We start from the raw sequence: 18935 nt of genomic DNA on the forward strand, positions 1-18935 counted from the left end.
TCCCCCAGCTGATTTCTGTTGGCCACCGGGAGCAGTGTGGATGTACCACCGAATGGTGGGACGTGGCTCTCGGAGAGACTGGTCCGAGATCCCAGCTGGTGCTCTGCATATCGCAGGGCCAAGGGTGATGGTCGTCAAGGTCGAAAGGCTGGAGCACAGAACACGTGAGCCAACTTCCTTACCCAGAAGCTGCCTGGCATTTAACCACACCCACCCTCTCTCTCCTTTGGAAGCACAATAAAGCCTTTTGAAGAGCTCTCTGAACACACTCACACCCGGTTTTTAAAGAGCACACAGCCCCTGAGTGCCGAGGGAGGCTGCCCACCTGGCAGCTGGTGCTCGGCGGGGCCAGCACTGCCCAGGCCGCGGTGGCCTCCCACACCCTGCTCGGAGACCGCTCGGAGAGGGCGGAGGCCAGCCGCCCCAGCCCCGAGCAGGAGCTCGAGGGCCCTTTATCACAGGCAACTGGCCGTAGCGCGTGGGCATCGTCCCCTCCTGTCCCTGCTACCGACCCGCACAGGGGTTTCTGCGAAGCGGCTCAGAACAAGGTACCGACGGCACGCGGTGCGGGAAGCAGCCCCTTCCCAAACCGCAGAGCCGAGCGTCGTGTATGAAACGCGCCCATTCCGTGTCCTGGTAACTTCAACCTACTCCTCACACGGACACGGAACCAAACGCCACGAACGTCATTCGGTTCGCCAGGACACGGGAAAATTCGCTGGCTTGTTGGTAGGTTTCATGGCTGCGGAGGGCACAGAGAACCCACCTGGCTCTGCACAGGCCACGGAAGGCTCTGGCAGATCTCTGTAAGGCGGCGGGGACATGCTGGGCTGCAGGCCCGGAACGGGACCCTGGTGCCCAGAGGCCAGCACGACCGTGTCAGAAGGGGCCTGAATCCATCTGCTTTGTGTTTGGGGTACAAGCCTTGCCCGTCACGTGCCTGGGCCCCCTCCCTGGCCCGGCCCCTGTGCTGAGGGGGGCCTGCTCCCCGCCCACCACAGCAGCTCCGAGCCCAGCACCCGGGATGCACGGGGCAAATGCTCACCGAGTCACCGCCCTGCAGAGATCGGGGGCAGAGCGGATGTCGCCCTGGTGCAGGCACAGGGCGCTGCTGGCCAAGCACAGGAAATTGAGTCTGGATCCCAACTCACTGCGGTGTGACTGGGCAAGGCAATCAGCCTCAGCATCCGCCCCCAGGGGTCACCGCCAGCCTTGGGGAGCCGCTCGAGGACACGCAGGCTCTCCACAGACAGGGACTGCATCCCCTGGGTGTCAGGGCACCTCAGGAGGCCCCAGGGGAGCACCAAGTGACTGGGTGCGGTCCTGGGGCGATGCACCATGACCCTCATGATGCTCATGTGACAGCAGCACAGGCTGTGTGAGGACGGACACTGCCCGGGCGGGCGGGGGAGGGGAGCCGGTGCTGGGCCCACCTCGCCCCCTGCTGGGTGGGTGACCCAGGGGAACCGTGCACTCCTGCCCGGGGCTGGACCCACCAGGCGCCACCTTCTTCCCCCTGCTCTGGAGAGCAGACCCACCCGTTATGACCCAGCCTCTGGGAAGTGAGTAAGGAAGCTGGATCTGAACCCAGGCCACGGCCCCCAAGCCAGGGCGAAGTCACCCCCTGAACGCGCAGGGGCGTGGGTGAGTCGGTGCGCTCAAAGTCTCATTTCTGTAGTCTTTCCTCTTACCGACTCTTACAGAAACGCAGCTATAAATTATTTAGAATTACTGACATCGAGTGTTGGAAAGACACTTTTAGAATGATACAGGACACCTAACTACACTCTAGTCCCTTAAGTGGCTTAAATGTTTCCACTGAAATCTTTATATTATTAATATTATTAATGTGCTGGTGACGCCTTTTTAAAAAATGGATCCCGCAATCAAATCTTAATTAAGTCCTTCTGGAACGCCGCGTGCTCAGCGGCACCTCCCCAACTGTGACCAGGACGGTCTTCGTTTCTCAGCGGAACAGGACCTGGGGCGGGGGGTGGGGGGGGTTGCTGTGGCACAAGGTCCGAGCAAGCAGGTGTTAGAGGCCCTGTTTCCAGACCCCAGAGAAGCCCAAGGCAGCACGGGAGCCAGCAGGCACAAACACTGGAGGTCACGGGGCCTGTGAGGCAAAGGTCGCGGGCCACGCAGCTCTGGGGAACGGCAGCGGGTCAGCAGTGGAGTTCACCGTCCCGCCTCCAGAGTCTTCCGGGACCCTGGCTATAAGAGGTCACCGCCGGGTTCTGTGTCCTGTGACAGGGGCCCGTCTCCGGGTGGTGCCGGCCTCGTTCGGCTGGGAGACGGAAAGAACCAGAGCAAACGTCCCCTGACGGGCACCCCCACTTCTGCTCAGAGTGGGGGGTGTGGGCTCAGGCCAGGGAGCTGCGTGAGCGCCACCAGAGGCAGGTGACGTTCTCTGTCCTTTCCCGGGACATCAGGGGGAAGAGGCGAGGTGTCGGCCGGCAAGGCGAGGCCCCTGGGCCACAGGTGGATGGCTCTGCTTGGCGGCCGGGTCCCCGGACTTCTGCTTCCGCCGTCGGGACCTTGGGGGCCACGCTCGCCACACCCGGGGCAGGAGGAAGCTCTGCCTGCTCAGTGTATCCACGGCGGGGAGGATATGGGGGTGCGGGGCCCCATGTCACTGATGAGAAACTGAGGCCAAGGGGACCTAAGGAATCCATCACAGGACACACAGAGCTTCAAAGCCAGTGAAAAGATCCAACCCGAGCCGCTGGGCGGGGGAGCCCCCAACCTGCCCACGCACTGCGGGTGAGGGGAGCTGCCGGCGGCACACTCTTTCCGGGCCCCGAGCACCTGGGGCAGGCCCGGTCTCGGCCCCTCTCCCGGCACGGTGCCCGCTGCTGCCCGTGACCTCCTGCTCCGCGGATGTGAGTGTGGTTAAGCACAGCACCAGGTTCCAGGAGGGGGCCTGGGGGGCCAGCCTGGGAGAACCGGCCACCACGCGCTTCTGGCGAGCGCGTGGGTTCTCTCTAGGCGAACCCACAACTGTTCTCAGCGGACGAGTGAGAGCCACGTACCCCAAACTGAGGAGAAGAGGACCGCAGTGGCACCTTCCTCTCGCCAAGAAAGGAAACCCTGCCCGTGCCTGCAGGGTCCTCGCCTCGGCTCGGCCAACGCCACCGAGGCGCTCGTCGGGGACTCTGGGCTCCAGCTCCAGGCCCGTGGCCTTCGTGGTGCGGTCCTTCCATCTCACACACCTGGACCGTCAGTCAAGCACTACTGAGGGGGCTGCCCACAGTTTCTGGCTCTGGATTCAGGGTCTGCTCCCCGCGTGCCACACCGACTCTGCCGGGGCACAGCTCTGACTACCGAGAGGCCCCGAGTCTTCTGTCTTTAGGGTGGGGCGGCGGGGGAGCCGTCCAGCCCCGTCCCCCGAAGCCTCATCACTCGCGTAAAGCTGCTGATGTGACTGCCTCAAAGCGTATCTGTCAAAAATCAACCCAGAGCCTCCGGATAAAACAAGATTTGTGTTTACAAAGAAAAAGCTGTGCCACAAGGGCCTCATTTCCACCAGGCAGGGCGCCCTGGAGTTTCCCACAATGCTCCGCACCCGCGGGCTCCACGCGCCGCGTCTGCGACCAGGGTAGCCCGTGCTCCAGCGCCGGCCACAGCCGGCCCTCACCTCTCGAGGCAAAGCCTCTGGAAGGCACTCCTCTGGCCTTTGCCCTTCCGGCCACCCTCGTGCCCCGGCCACAGCCGCTCTGATCTTTCTTAAAAGCCACTGCCCGCTGAAACCATCACCGCTGGGCAGAGTCCAAGAGAGCCCGAGTCTGAATGCCCTTCTTTTCTGGTGACAGAGCCGCACACACCCTGAGGCGTCTTGCTGACATGTCCTCGCGGGACACAATGAGGTCCTTTCTTGAATACATTTGCTCCTACCCTGGGGCCCCCGGCCGCCCCCGCTGCCCAGGCCCTGCCTAGAGCCGGCGCCGAGGGCCGAACGCTGGCTGGCTTGCTCCGGCAGGACCCTGGGCCCGTGGGCGGGAGCTGCCGTGTCCCGGGCCCACCAGGGGATGCTCCGAGCTGTGACAAAGTGCAGCACGCCACGAGCTAGGCTGTTGTTCACGAGTGAGCTTGAGTGTTAAAGGGCAGCGGTACTTACGTGAGGTTCGCCGCTTTTGGTATGAACTGTCAGGAAGCGCTTAAGGATTATTTTAACACGATGCTCTAATAATAGTTTCAAAAAACCCCAAATACTTAAAAATGAGCTGGGATTCCCTCCGAGTGCGTATCCCAGCCTGGCTCAGCGTCTGGGGGATGTGGGAGGGGCCGGCTGGGAGCCCCGCCCTCAGGCAGCAGCAGACCGGGGCACTGACCTGTTTTTCTGAGCGGGAAATCGTCTTTGGTGTCGTACATTCCCAGGACCGGGTGGTTGTAGGAGGCCGACACCCCGCTCTGGGGCGGGGAGCTCTGGTCGAGGGAGCTGTGCTGTGTTTTCCTGGAGAGAAGAGGCAGAGACAGACGGCCGAGTTAGCCAGGGTGTCACATCAGCCCCGGATCAGCTGGGGCCGCGCATGGAGACCGGCCTCCTGTCGGGGGCCAGACCAAACTCGGGAACCCAGGCCGAGCACGACCTCCGCTGCGGACCCTGGTGCAGGAGGGGTGAGGGCCCGTGCAACCCCCCACCGTCACCCCGTTCCCGCCTGGGGGCTTCCTGCACTGACTGCTCTCTGGCCACCCACCGGGTCACCGCCAGCCACACAGGGCCTGTCCTTGGGGCAGACGGGGGGGGGGGGGGGGGGGGAGAGGGGGGGTTGCGTGTGCACAGAACCAAAGGCGGTTAGAGGTGACTGAGATCCGGGGGTGTGTCTGGAGCTGGTGATGATGAGGTCTGTGGTCCCCAAAGGGACGTCCTTTCAGCAGAAAATACCGTCAATTGCACCTCGAGAGGAACCAAAGCCACCCAGTCGGCCACCTTCTCTGAGGACGACGGGTCTGGACTAGCAGGCACCCTGTGCCTGGAAGCTGGTCTGTGCAGTTTCCTGCCCCTAGCGACCAGCCAGGCATGACTCAATCCTTAACACGGGGAGACAGGGTCGGGCTCCGGGAGGAGGTGCAGCGGGGCGGGAGCGGGGGTCGGGGCTGGGGAAGCGGTGCCACCGGCCCTCAGCCAGACCATCGGCCAGACCATCGGCCAACTGGGGCTTCGGTGGGACGGCCGGCTGGGCCCTGCTGGAAGCATCCGCGCGAGGCGTGATGAACTCCGTTGCGTCTTTCAACCGCGTAATCTACTTAATGGCTTGAAGCGATCTGCCAACTTACTTGGCATTTGGTAGCCTGTTTATTTGGATCCACAGCACCGCGTACCCACACAGCTGGCGTTGTCTGAACGGAGACTGTGGGCTCTTAAATGCCTACAGGTGGATGTTTAAATATCTGAGCGCAGACTGGTGCTGCTCACGGAGAATGTGCCGCTCGCAGAGACCCGCCCCGTGAGTGTGGCCCTGCCACGTGGGCCGTGGGGCCCGGCCGGGCTACGTGGCAGCAGAGCGCTCAGAGAGCCCCGGACACGGCCCGCCGGGCGCCTGCCAGCAGCAGCGAGAGCGCGGCTCCTTCCTCGGGACGCGCTCGCCTTCCCGGGACAGGTGCACCCACACACCGGTACCGCGCGGGGGGTCGCCGCCTCGGGCGGGGAGGCTTCCCCTCGGGGGCCGTTCTCTCAGGGTCTCCCGAAAGGTCTGAGGGCAGCACTGTCTCTCTACGGATTCACATCCCCAGAGGGGATCCCCTCGGTCACCTCCAAGTCGCTCAGGGCCAAGCCACGACGTGGGAAAGAACTCGCCTTTTCCTCCGTGAGAAACACGGGAGGACCTGTGTGTGTGCGTGATGGGGCGGGAGAGCGAAGCCATAGTTACTGACAGGGCGTCACGTAAATGGACGTGACTATAAATACTATCTGGGGTCGCTAGAGACTTCGATCGTAGATCGTTTCCGATGAGGCCGGAAGCTGGAAACGCTACGCTTCAGATCCAGCAGGTTTTCTCTTCCGGTTTGCTGTCTCGAGACGCTGTCAGCATTAAACCTCCTGACTCCCGGTCCAGCCTTCGGAGGAGCCTCGACAGGAGGGTCCGGGCGCAGGCTGCCCCAGTGCCACGGCCGGAGACTTCGAGGGAGTGACTCCCGGCAGCACAGCCCAGCTCCTCGCGCCTGCGGCCCTGGGGTGCCCGCCGCACAGGCCCCCGGGACCCCTCCAGGGCAAACCCCCTCCCCCCCCCCACCATCACACCCTCCTGGGGACCGCGCACGTGTGGGCGCTCCAGGCCCGGGTCCAGTCCCTGGCCGCACGGGCACGGCACACTGACGCGCTCGCACGTTTGTGCTAATCGTTGTGGGTGGAGCGAAGCTAGGGTCAAAGTTCACTTCCTTCTCCAGGAAGACCCAGTTTTCACCGTCACGACAGCAACTGAACATGACAGTCGCTCCACGATGTCGGCCTCAGGGTGACAAAGCAAGACAGCGGCCAAGTTCCGTGCAAACAGCGCTGTCCCCTGGCTGACTTCCCTGAGACCACGCTCTTCCGCACTCCAGCCTGTGTGCCCCAAATCCCTGCGAGGGACCTGAACCCAGAGCAAGCAAGCTTCGTCCAGTCGGGGCCCTACCTCGGGGAGCCCTGCAGGGAGCGGTCCCTGTCAACCCCTTCCGGGACCCTCACCTGCCCTCAACCCTGCGGCCCTTCCCTCAACTCCAAGCTCCCTCCTCAGTGCTCTGTTTCTGTTCCTGCCGGGACCGCCCCCTTCCCTGCAGCCTCCAGGACGGGAGGTGACGTGCTCTCCCAGCCCACGGGCTCTGTCCTGTCACGTGTGAACCCGTCACCGCGGCCTCCACTCCTGCCAGTGGTCTCCCCACCCCAGGATCCCCCCGACTCACGGGGGAGCCTGGCACCGGCCACCCCAATCTTCCGCCACGACCGCGGCCACCATCCGAGCACTCGGACGCGGTCAACCCACGACTCCGGCTTGCCACCACGTGACCTCCTCCAGGCTCACAGTCTTCTGGCCCCTCGCCAGCCTTACCTCCCCAGACCTGGCGCTTCCCCGCCCGCCGACCGCAGCTGCTAAACACTGCAGCCCCACCATCTGAGCCTCCCTCCCTCCCGCCAGCAGGCCCAAGAGCCCCTGCCCTCTTGCCGCCTCCACAGGCCTGTGGTCCCGGGTTCCCCCAGCGCCTCCCGGTCCGAGGCCCCCGCCCCCGCTCCCCTTCCTGCCGTCTTCAGCGCAAACCCCGCGGATACCGTCTCACCTGCTCCCCAAACGGCCTTCCGTGGGGCATCAGCCCATAGCCCCCAACCCCAGGGGAGGATGGAGCTTTCCCACAACAAGCACCCCAGCCAGACGTGGGCCCCCGGGGGCCGCTACAAGCGTTTCTAAGGAATCCTCCACGTGGTGGCTCTGGGGCTCACGGTGTCACCCGTGGCTCCTCGGGGACGCTGTTGCCTTTGCTCGTCCGTGTGAGTCGTGTCCCCGGCTGAGCTGCGTGCACGCCAGCAGCATGCTTCGATGAGTGCAGCTTAAGGGACCGAGCAGCGAGCGATGGCTGCACACAGAACGAGGGCGCCGTCTCTGCCTCGGAATCAAAGTACTTTCTGACTGGTCACTGGTGTCACCTGCCAGGTCCTCGGGATCATCTCAGCGGAATGTGGTGGGGTTTTTATTTAGTCCACAGTTATCCGCTGGGAGCTTGAGAATAATACATTTTCCCCCGATGAAACAGAAGGCAATCATATTTTGATTTATGAAAACCACCTATGGATTTTGTGAGAGATGAAATCAGCCCTGAAAACGGGAGAAAACTAGATTTCACAGCAAAAAGCCGCAGAGCACCCTTGATCACTGCTTAAGGCCACATAAACCCGCTCCTCCGCTCCAGACGTGGCCTGTGCCGGGGCCAGCTCCCATGTGACGGCCTGGTGCTCAGGGGACATCCCTCTGCGCGCGGGCACTGTCGCGGACTTTTCTGCCGCGGTGCGCCAGCCTCTCCAGCTGTTAGCACGAACGAGGCTCTCTTGTGGCCTCTGCCAACCACGTGGGCTCTGCGAAAGGACTCCTCACGTGAACGTGAAAAACAGCACAGATGCCACGGACCTGCCTAGCAGTCAGTGAAACACCGGGTAGAAATCCAGCAGGTGCATACGGACAAGTTAGACCACGGTGCCAGTGAGGTGGCTCCTTTTGTGGCCAAAATACACGGGAGAAGAGTAATGGCCAGGCACCAGCCTCTGTCATGCAGAGACCGGCCCCACTCTGTCCGGGTGACCGTCCCGGCATCTGCCGCTGGACCGCGCCAGCTGTCGCGAGCCCGCTCCCTGCTTGGCGAGTCTCTGCCCACAGCCTCCCCCGCCTCTCAGGGTGAAGACCCGGTACCCGCGCCGGCCTACGGGTGATGCCCGGCCACTGGGGCCCCAGACAGGAGGCCCGGGTGCCCGCACCCCTGCACTTACCCGTACCAGTAGCGCGGGTCGCTGGAGATGCAGTGGTTCAGGTTCCGGTGGGCCAGCGCCTTCTTTTTATTGAGGACAAACTCCTGAAGCTTCATCTTCACTTCTGTGCTGGCCACGGCACCTGGCGCGGGAGAAAGCACGGACAGGTGACCGGGGGTGGCGGCCCAGCGGCGTGGACGCACAGCTCTGTGCTGGGGAGGGAGCAGCGGCTCGGAGCCCGGCCTGCGAGCTGAAATCGACCCAAAATCGGGACGCTGCTGGTGCCACGAAGGCTTCTCAGAGGGAGGGGAAGGACAGGAGAAGGGTTAAGACGGGCTCTTCCTCCCACGAACAGTTCGCAGAACCGCGCCCCATCGACCACGGAGAAGTAACCAGCAGACGGACTCACTGACACCTAACACGGATCGGCTGCCGGGGGCACTTTCGGACCCTCATGTGAAAGCACGTGGCGAACGGGCGCGGGCAGCACGCGGCTCCGTCCCCGCTACGGCACACGCGGTCGAGCCCCGGAGGTTGTGTGCACGCACAGCGGACCACCGCCAGCAGCGGACGGGAGCAGGTGCGCGTGACGCGCGTGTCCGCGGCGGCCTCGCGCCCGAGGGAAGGCGGCTTTCTGCTCCTGGGCCGCTTCCCCGGGGCCCGTGTGGGCAGCCCGCACGCGGGCAGCGCCTGCGCCTCGCGGGGTTCTCGGGGGCTGGCTGTTCACAGCCCCGGGGACAGAAAGCTGCACATCGGAGAGACAGACGTGCGCACACAGATCAAAGTCCAAAGCCACCACCCTGACGCAAGACCTGCCCCGTCCGATCCGTTCTCAGCGCCCCGTGCAGCACCGCCTGCCTTCCCCTTGCAAGTGGCGTCAATGCTTCCCGTTATTGTCTAGAATCCCAGCGGTGCTTTCTTAATAGTAACGTTTATTTACTCATTTACTTGAGGGGGGAAGAGAGGGAGGGGGCGTGGGAGGGGGCGTGGGCAGAGGGAGAGAGCGAATTTTAAGCAGGCTCCGCGCTCAGCTCGGAGACGACCCGGGGCTCCATCTGAGATGCCGTGAGGTCTTGACCCGGGCTGACATCAAGAGTCAGACGCTTAACCTACCGAACTGCCCAGGAGCCCCTCAAAGCACCTTCTAATTGCTTCCCAAAATGCGTCCGCACATTGACCACCACGAGCCAACCGTGGCCATGCACCAGAGGCAGGCACCTTGTACCTTCGGGAGCACTCGGGATCACCACGTGACCCTGGTCTGCATCAGTACTCGGGATCACCACGTGACCCTGTCTCTATGACTACTTGGGATCATCATCTGACCACGTCCTTATCAGCTCTCAAGATCACCACGTGACCCCGTCTCTATCAGTACTTGGGATCACCACGCGACTTACGTGTGTGCACGCACACGCATGTGCCTCCAGTTCCTGGCACCGAGCTCCTAAAACCCTTGTGAACTCCTAAGTGATCAGAACACTAGGGCCATCTCTTGTCCTGATGCAGTGACCCTGGCTGGACTCTCGGATGGCTCCTGGAGGGGCTGGTCACCAAAAGACCAAGCCATGATTAGAAGCTTGGAATCCTCAGCCCCATTGGATTGGGCGGAGAGGGGCTGGAAATAGAGTTAATAATTGCTCACCAGGAAGCCTCCATATAAAGTCCCAGTATGGGGCGCAGAGGGTGTCCACACTGGGAAGCACATGCACGTACTGAGAGGGCGACGCGCCCCAGCTCCACAGGGACAGAGACTCCCGCGCCCGGGACCTGCCCGTATCTCGTCCTACGTGCTGCTTCTTCTGGCTGCTCATCTCTGTCCTCTGCCACATCCTTTACTAAACTGAGGAGTGTAAGGAGCCTCCCCCTGGGTGCTGTGAGCTGGCCGGCAAGTTCAACAAGCAAGGAGGGGGCTGTGGGAACCTCTGAGGACCTACAGCGGCTGGTCAGACGCTCGGGTGACAGTCTGGATCGGCAACCGGCGTCTGCCGGGGGGACTTGTGGGACCGAGCCCTCAGCTGAGCAGTGTCCAAACGGACAGACTGCAGGACAGCCGGGGGTGACGGAGCGCTGCGTCGTGGGCAATCCCACCAGCGTCGCGTTCCGGGTCCGTGTGGGTCTACGTAAAGGGCAAACGCAGGAGGAAAGAACTGGGTTCCTCCCAACAGAGGAAGGAAATACTGGTTGTTTCCCAAATTTGACATTCAAATGCTTGTTTGCACGTAATCTGCTCTGGTCTCCCCATTTCCTGGAAGCTTTGAAATTGATCTTCCTTTCGCTGGTTTGGTAAATAAGTTTTATTTTATCCTTGTTTCCCCGGTGTTGGGCTTTCATTCATTTATGTGCTCGCTGTTGTTACGTGTTCACGGTTCTTTCTGATGCGTGTGAAGTGGACTTTGGTGTATGTGACTCTATAGGTATTTTGACAGATTGCTCGTGAATTGTTAGTATCATCAGAGAAGCCGTCTGTCTTGCCACTGTTACCATCCGCACACTGAATTCTGTCCGGCTGTACGTGTGTCTGCCGTGCTCCAGGGCAGCGTCCCCCGCAGTTAGGTCACAGTGGGCCTTGCGTGTGTCGTGGACGACAGTCAGCCAGCACAGACCCCGGGGAACGGGGTCCGAATTAGATCATCCAGGGAAACACAGGTTCACTAAACCGACCCCAAACCACCTTCAGAAGCTCCCGTCACGACACACGGACTTGTGTCTTGGGCCTTCCCAGGCTCTGGGGAGACGGCCCCAGGGGCACGTGAGAAGAGAAGCCTGCCAGAGCTCTCTACGTGCCGGGTGCCAGCCAGCGGGCACGGTGTCCCGGCGACACTCGTGAGGAGGGCACACGGGACGACTAACGCTAACAGGCCGGGCCGTGGGGGGTGACCAAAGGCACAAAGTCACACCTGCTTCCGGGCAGCGCGGCTCAGTCCCCCGAAATGTAGCCAGTGTCAGAGGGAACACAGATTCTGAACGTGCAGAGCCCGTGTTTCCCGTCTGCAAGTGGACGTGTCAGAAGATCGCACGTGAAGACACACAGACCTGCCTACAACGTGCCCGGGCATCCAGTCACCTGGCGTTCGTGACAGCGCAGGGGCACCAGGAGGATGGCAGAACATACGCCAAGGGCTAACCGTGACCGTACACGGCGGGCCTGGCAACCAGGAGTGAGACGAAGGACAGGGGACGCAGAGGGTCGCTGACGAAGGGGAAACGCGAATTGGCCAATAAATGTGCGAGATACGCGCAACCTGCGGAGATGGAAGAAACCACAGTGAAACGAGGACTTTGGTTGTTCCCTCTTGGGCTGCTGGCCGCGCAGGGAGGATCAGACTACCTGCTGAGGAGGAGAGGGAGGAGGGGGAGCAGGAAGACCCGGACGAAGAGCAGATGGCCTCCCGGTCCTGCAAAACTGCTTCCGGAAGAGTGGACCACGCAAAGTAGCAGAAAGCAGCGGACACTCTCGGTGGGCCGGGCAAGGCCGTTCCCGAAAGTTTCCCAGCAAACCCAAACTGTGCGTTAGCTCGCCGGATCTTCCCCAGAACCACCGGCCCGGTGGCTCCACTTGCCCTCCATGGGGTGGGGGGATGCTTATGACTCCCCTGAGGGCCCTCTGGGGACAGCTGGCCCCGAGGACCAGGTTTAGGCGGCCTCTGACTCTCCCTACTTCGACCACAGCCCTGGCTGATGTCTCGGGCTCCAGAACTCAAAGGAGGGAAAAGAACAAACGCCCCACCGCGGCAGGGAGTGCACGCGACAAATCCCAGCGACAGGCAAGCACAGCGGGATGTGGCGAAGGAGAGCGGCCCCTCCTGGAGGAGACCCTGGCCCTGTTGCTGGCCGGGGCTGTGGCACCTGCCAGCCACCGGCAGGGCCTTGTGCCCTGAGCTGCCTGCTGTGTCCTCACGGCAGGACATACGTCTGTGGGACTGACATGGGGTCCCTCGGCCAGCTCGGGCCGGGACAGGGCACCTTACCAGGCTCTCGTGGAACCAAATCAGGACCAGCCCACCTCCCCGAGCTCAGGAAGGTTCCGACATAAATACACCACACGAATGCCGCAGCACCTCCTGGGCACGTCAGGCCGAGTCCACATCCCAAGAGGGGGCAGACGGTGACCTGGTCAGAAGGGTGGACCCTCCCTGGCCCTTCCCAGGCCACCTGTGGCTGGAGGCTGACGCACCGGGCCCTTCCTCACAGGGGCGGTGGGCACGACTCACACCCATACACACGCGGGGCCCGCGGCAGACGCCGGGCCACAGGTGTGTGACGCTGGGCCACAGAGGGACCGTCTTCTCTTCTTGGCACTTTACGCGAAGACGATTCCAAACGGAGCTGTCATCCTTCCAGTCACTGACCCATCTGTCAACAGATTCTGCCACCTTGACTTTTTATCTGCAGGTTGTTTGTCCTGGTCACGTATGTTGAAATCTTTGCATTCTAACTGTGTCCTCAATTCCAATCCAACATGCATCGCAAAACGCTTCTTTTGACACTTATAAAATACTTGAGTAGAATTTTTTTTCTTCTCTCTTTTTTTAATTTTAATTTTAGTTAGTTTACGTAGTGTCATGTTAGTTTCATGTGTACAATACAGCGATTCCACACTTCCATACGTACTCTGTGCTCCTCCGGCTTCCTCTTCTTTATTTACTTACTCATCTATCTATTTAGTTTGAGAGAGAGAGAGACACAGAGAGAGACAGAGTGAGCGAGCACAGGTGGGGAGAGGGGCAGAGGAAGAGAGAATCTTAAGAGAGAATCTTAATCCAACCTCAGTGCAGAGCCGGATGCAGAGCTCGATCCCACAACCCTGGGATCACGATTTGAGCCGAAATCAAGAGTCAGGTGCTCGACTGACTGAGCCACCCAGGCGCCCCTAGATTCGTCCACTTTAAACCAAAATTATAGAGTCAATAAAACACATTTGATAAACAAACACCAAATGTCTTTCATTTTTACTTAAAAAAAATTTAATTCCCCTTGGTTATCACACATCCATCCGACAGGGTTTCCAGAGACATAATTATGCGCCAGGGTCTGATCTGGCCAATGGGGATAAAGATGTAAATAAAATACAAGAGATGAAGTCCCCTCCCCACAGGGAAGGGGACCTAAGGACCAGGCGATTGGCTCCTTCTTCTCACGCCCCGCTGGGCTCTGAGGAAGCTCCCCTTCGCACATGGGATAGAGAATCACCTTCTAGACCAGGTGCTGGGTCTTTTAACTCCAGCCTCTTGAGCCCCCTTTTTTTTTCCTTTTTAAAATAAAGTGAACGACTTTGCCTCAAACGATGGCACGTTTTCCCCACCCGGGCTGTGCTTGTAAATAACAGCGAAAAGAAGCGTAGCTGTATTCGTCCCAGACTGCCCAGAGAACAAAGACTTGCCTTCGATTGATTCTCCCTTTGAATTTGTGTTAAAAGACGGTATGTCTTAGATTCTTAAATGTAGTTAATCTAAGTAAAAGTTCCCTGACGAAAGATTATGTGTTCACGCTGAACGAGATGAAAACTGCCACAAGTTCCAAGAATACGCTGTTCCTTAGAGCTAACAGCATTGACTGCTATCCATAAGCAAAAGAAAACTGCAGAATGATTTAAATTCAAAGTACGGTAAATGTTTATCAATGTAACAAAACTTTAATTAAATATTCAATAGGAAATTCCCTTTTAAAAAAACCCCAAGAAACTAAACAGATGCCTTGCCCTGCATTTTCAAATGCTGACAAACGGGAGACGCCCCAGGCCATTTGCATTTCCCCACAAACGCCCTTTAAGCTGGTGGGAACAAGGCTCTCCTTCATAGGTGCAGGGCTGCCCCCAGTGGCGTGGGGCACGGGGGCCTGCCAGGCCTGCCTTCTCACAAGACCACACTCAGGGCTGCAAAGCCTACACAAGCGAGCCAAATACCCACACTGTACACAGTTTATTATTAATAATAAAACCTGACCACCCAAATCCACAAATTGAAAACCACCAGGGCTGCTGTGAGTGACGAGCGAGGAGGGAAGCAGAGAACATTCCAACGCTCCAGTTGTGGGGGTCGGGGGGGGGGGGGGATTTAGGAGGTAGAGAAGAAATTGTTTTTGACTTGTAAACAGATCTAAAATGTTTTCCGAAGGCAAATCTTTTCGCATTTTGTGAGGCTTAAGATGTTATTTATATTGGAAGCTTCTGGTAAACTACTAGGAACCAATTGAGCTGCTTTTTAGCAAAATCTGAAAACCTGGATTTGTTGGTTCGTTGTGGCATACATCAACTAGCTGATGCTTACAGTTTTAACGTTCATCCTTTGATGAACAACAGTTACCCTCCTCGAAAGCAGAACATAAGTCGGATGTACCACTGAGGCCAAAGCAAGGCCTGAGAGAGGAGAAAGGAGCAGGCCCCGAGGCAGAGGCCACTGTGTGTGTGTGGCCCCACCAAACACACCTGGCCCCCAGGAGAAGGGCTCCTATATGTGCCAGGTGCTGTCATGTACAGGGCGGCTCTCCACATAGAAGGCGGCCCCCAACGACAGGCCATGGAGCCCCTACGGCAGATCCCTAACACACAGCAAGCGGACTCACCTAGACTCACGGTCCAACCCCAGCTGCAATGAGAATCATCCAGGGAGCTCTAGAAATGTCAGCGCTGATGCCCACCCTCCCCTCCAGACCAGCGCATCAGGACATCTGGGGCATTTTCCTGACCTCACGTGCCACACCACTCAAAGGTGGTCATGCTCTGGCCACACCTCAGCCAGGAGGGACCCTGGACACAAAGGAATCCACACACACAATACAGGCAGTGGTTGGGCTGGTGCGGAGGTGGGAACGGAGGACGGTGTCATTGAGCCAGCGGGCTGGGCAGTGACCCGTGAGCGTGGCCGCCTCGCCTGCCCCATCAGCCCACCGCAGATACGAGTCTGCCCTCAAAGACCAAGGGCATATGTTGCCAACCCAAATCTGCAATTTATCTTCTCCTGACGGCTTCCTGTCCTCACGCCTGGAGTCTCCATCATGGGCCATCGCGGACCCCATAAGCCATCGTCTTACCCGAATGGTGTGATGTAATGAGGTGTACCGTTCAGCTTTAGGAATTACCTTAAGATACTGGTACAAAAATCAGATCTCACATGTAGTAAAAACTCTTCTGACATGCTTTCTACATCGACACTCAACCAGACCATTATAATAAAAACACATTAAAGTATATGATTTCAGAAGCAAAATACGCCGTTAGTAACTAACAATCATAAAAGTTGTTACTTTTATGTATAAAACCAGTTATTAAGAACTTAAAAATAGTTAAGTGGAGAGACAAACTGAACACAAAAGTGATACACTAGCTGCATATTTTAGGAAAAAACCAACAGCCTTTTGGAAAGAGAATATTTATAAAAATGTATATAGAACACAGGTGGGAACGTGTCCTGAACCCAGTGTAGAGAAGACTGATCAGGACGCTGGAGCAGCGGGAGCCTGTGCTGTTTAAAAGGCGCCATGAGGCAGAGCAGACAGAGCAGAGCACAGGACGGCATGTGGGACACACCACACCAAGGGAGAGCTCGGTGCGGGGATGTCAAGGGAACTACCCAAGTCGAGGAAAAGGGCGAGAACCCACCACAAAAATGAGAAAGACACTTGAACAGGCACTTCTCCCAGGAAAGGAATATATCCTCTGACAGGAGACATGAAAACGCACCGAGTCTCACCGGTGATCAGACTGTGAGGCTGAAGCCACAGGGGCGACCGCTCGCAGCCAGACTCAGACTGTTGATGGCAACCAGGGTTGGTGGGGAAGCAGACACGGGAGCTGCCCTACAAGGCTGGAGGAGGCCAGGCCTCACGCAGGAAAGGGGGGGGCACGTGCATACCTCGCACTTACCTGTCCGCACAAGGAAACGTGCCCGGGGACATACGTGCCAGCACTGTCTCTAACAGTGCGGGTCAGCAAACACCCAGATACCTACCAACCACAGGCTGGATGAATGTGGTGGGACGCAGGCAGCAGCCTGAATCAGTGATCTCCCGCCACACAGGACAGCAAGGACGGACTCCACGAGTGTGATGGTGAGTGACAGAGGCAAAACACGAAATCCTGCGGATTCATGAAGCCACTGACATCAACTTCAAAAGCAGGCAAACCTGCCCTCCGTGTTAGGTGCCAGGGAGGAGTTACTCTGTGGAGGAGGGAGGGGCCCGGATGTGGTTCCCGTCCTGATCCAGATGCTTTGCTGGGAGGTGAGCCTGGGAACAGGGTGTGTGCCTTTTGTATGTATATCGCACCCCAGGACAAAAGATCCTTAAATAATTTCAAATAAGAGACTTCACAAGAATCTTTTAATGCGTCTCGTGCTGTCGTGCGTAGGTAGATTAAAGTCCACACGACGGACTGTTACGATGGTTTGTCTGGATGACTGACCATTTTCAGTAGCTGAAGACACTGGTTTTGTGAGGTTTATGTGTGTTCCTGAAGTGTGTGAAAACTAGTATTTTTACTCACGAGCACTGGAAGAGTCAATCACCCTAGAGTCACCACACCAAAACCCGATACAGGAGACAAATGCACACCTTGACTACATCATCACCAGGGAGCAAACAGGCTCGACTCGGCACGGATGTCTCGGGTGGACACAAACCGAGCCTGCGAATATGTCACCCACCGACTCTGCCTTCTAGGTCCCGGGCGCGTCACTGGAAGCAAGTTGCCCAAAGAAAGGGGCATGGACGCACGTGAGGGTTGTGCCCCTTCAGCCACAGTCCCGTGTGTGGGACCCACGAGGCCTCCCAAACACGGGTCCCTCACAGCGCCCGCCAGACGTGCTTTCCACCCCCAGTCTGGCAGGCAGCAGGGGGCCGTGGCTCCTCCCCAAGGGACACGAGGGAAGCCCCCCTAATCTCCCAAAGGGGACCAGCACACGGCATCACCCCCTGGCTAGGATCGAGCCTGGGCCCCTCCTAGGAGGCGACCCCGGTCCTCTGGCATGCAAGCACAGGAGGGAACGTTAGGGCCCGAGAGCACGCGTCGGCACCCGCGTCCCCGCTCGGCCCCCGGCGTAGCCCACAAGCCGGGCCTGGCTCCGAGGCGCTCCCACAATGCCCGTAAGAGGGAAGAACTTTGAGACGTTTAGGACAGAACCGAACTCACAGGGGAGAGCCGCTCCCCACCTGCCCAGTGCGCTTCAGGACGCTCTCGGCGACCCGGACGAGGTGCTGCGGCATGGACACGGACGACACCGGCTCCTGCTTGGGCCGCTGCTGCCAGGCCCGGGAGCACGGCAGCCACGGGAAGAGCCACGTTGGGGAGGCCCCGGCGCCCGCCCGGCGTCCCCCCCCCCCCCCCCCCCACACTCACTCTCTTTGCCTTTCTCCTTGTTCTTGAGCTGCTGCAGCTTCTGCTCCCGGTGCTGCTTCTCCAGCTCCTGCTCCTGGCGGTGCCTCTCCAGCTTCCGCTGGTGTTCCAGAAGCTCCTGCTGGTGCTTCATGGCCAGCAGCTCCTGCTGTTGCTGCGAGCAGGGAAGGAGGAGACAAAGACAGTCAGAGCCTCGCTCCCAGATGGGACAAGACACACACACACACACACACACACACACACACACACACACACGAAGACCGGCCAAGGGCCACAGGTCTCCACGCCGTGTCTCCCGGAGCCAGGCTGTCCTCTGCACGGCCAGCACCCCTAACCGGGGGGGGGCCTTGGCTCGGCCCGGTCCACACAGCAAGCGTGGCTGCCGGAAGCCCTGGATGCCGGCTGACTTTCTACGTGTTAGAAATTATGAAAATAAACGCCCCTGAGCTGCCGGGAGGAAAGAGGAGGCTTGGGTGATGTCGCAAGCCGGGAACGGTGCTTTGAGAATGGCACAGCGGAGGGTGATGCGGAACGGCCGCCCTGGCAGACCACTGGCACCTCCTCGAGTCAGGTGCGCGTCCGCCCAGACCCCGGCCGGCAGGTCCCGGGCTAGCCCGAGCCCCAGAGACACGTCCGCGCCAGGCCTGTGTGACTAGCGCTCGGCGGCCGGGCTGGACACGCTCCGACGGCCCTCAGAGCCCAACACGCGAGCCAACTGTGCGCGCCCATCGCTGGAGATCCACCCGGTGAGGAGGCAGAACGAGGCAGCGATCCATGAGAAACACAGATGGGCCGGAACAAGCCTCACGACTGTGCAGGTGCCGACGGGCTCGTGGGGAAAGGGTCGGCCCTCAGATTCCACGGATGTGAGGTGGTGGCGGGGGACGCCCCGGGACACGGCGGCAAAGCCCAGGGTTGCGTCCGCGCTAGGCCTGAATCACTTCGAGTACGCGCCCTCTTTTCTTGTCATCGTCCGTCCTGTTTCTGTGGCCCCTCCTGGGCGGGTGGCCATCCTGCTCTGGTGTGGGACAGGGGTGGGGGCAGCCCCGGAACTTTCTAGCAAGGAAATCTGGCACAAGTGTCCACATCTGAGCCATCAAATGTCTTTCCCACAGAGGCCGCAGGGAACGGGGAGCAGTGCCACCACTAGGACCCTCGACTGGCTTCCCGGGC

The 18935-nt window shown here is 59.6% G+C and overlaps 1 protein-coding gene across 10 annotated transcripts in view; it reads right to left on the minus strand.

The window, feature by feature from the left end:
• HDAC4 (histone deacetylase 4) overlaps positions 1 to 18935 on the minus strand; it is a 253583-nt gene that overhangs the window by 77386 nt on the left and 157262 nt on the right. For all 10 annotated transcript variants that reach the window (XR_006205794.1, XM_042950747.1, XM_042950746.1 and 7 more), the window contains exons 4-6: positions 17766 to 17916; positions 8453 to 8573; positions 4332 to 4453 (exon numbers count right to left, since the gene is read on the minus strand). Coding sequence is in view for 9 of the 10 variants with exons in the window: in XM_042950747.1 (XP_042806681.1) it covers positions 4332 to 4453; positions 8453 to 8573; positions 17766 to 17916 (394 nt within the window). In the remaining variant the exon portion in view is untranslated. The remainder of the gene's footprint in view (positions 1 to 4331; positions 4454 to 8452; positions 8574 to 17765; positions 17917 to 18935) is intronic.

Source organism: Panthera leo, chromosome C1, assembly GCF_018350215.1.
Source record: "Panthera leo isolate Ple1 chromosome C1, P.leo_Ple1_pat1.1, whole genome shotgun sequence".
NCBI classification, from domain to species: domain Eukaryota; kingdom Metazoa; phylum Chordata; class Mammalia; order Carnivora; family Felidae; genus Panthera; species Panthera leo.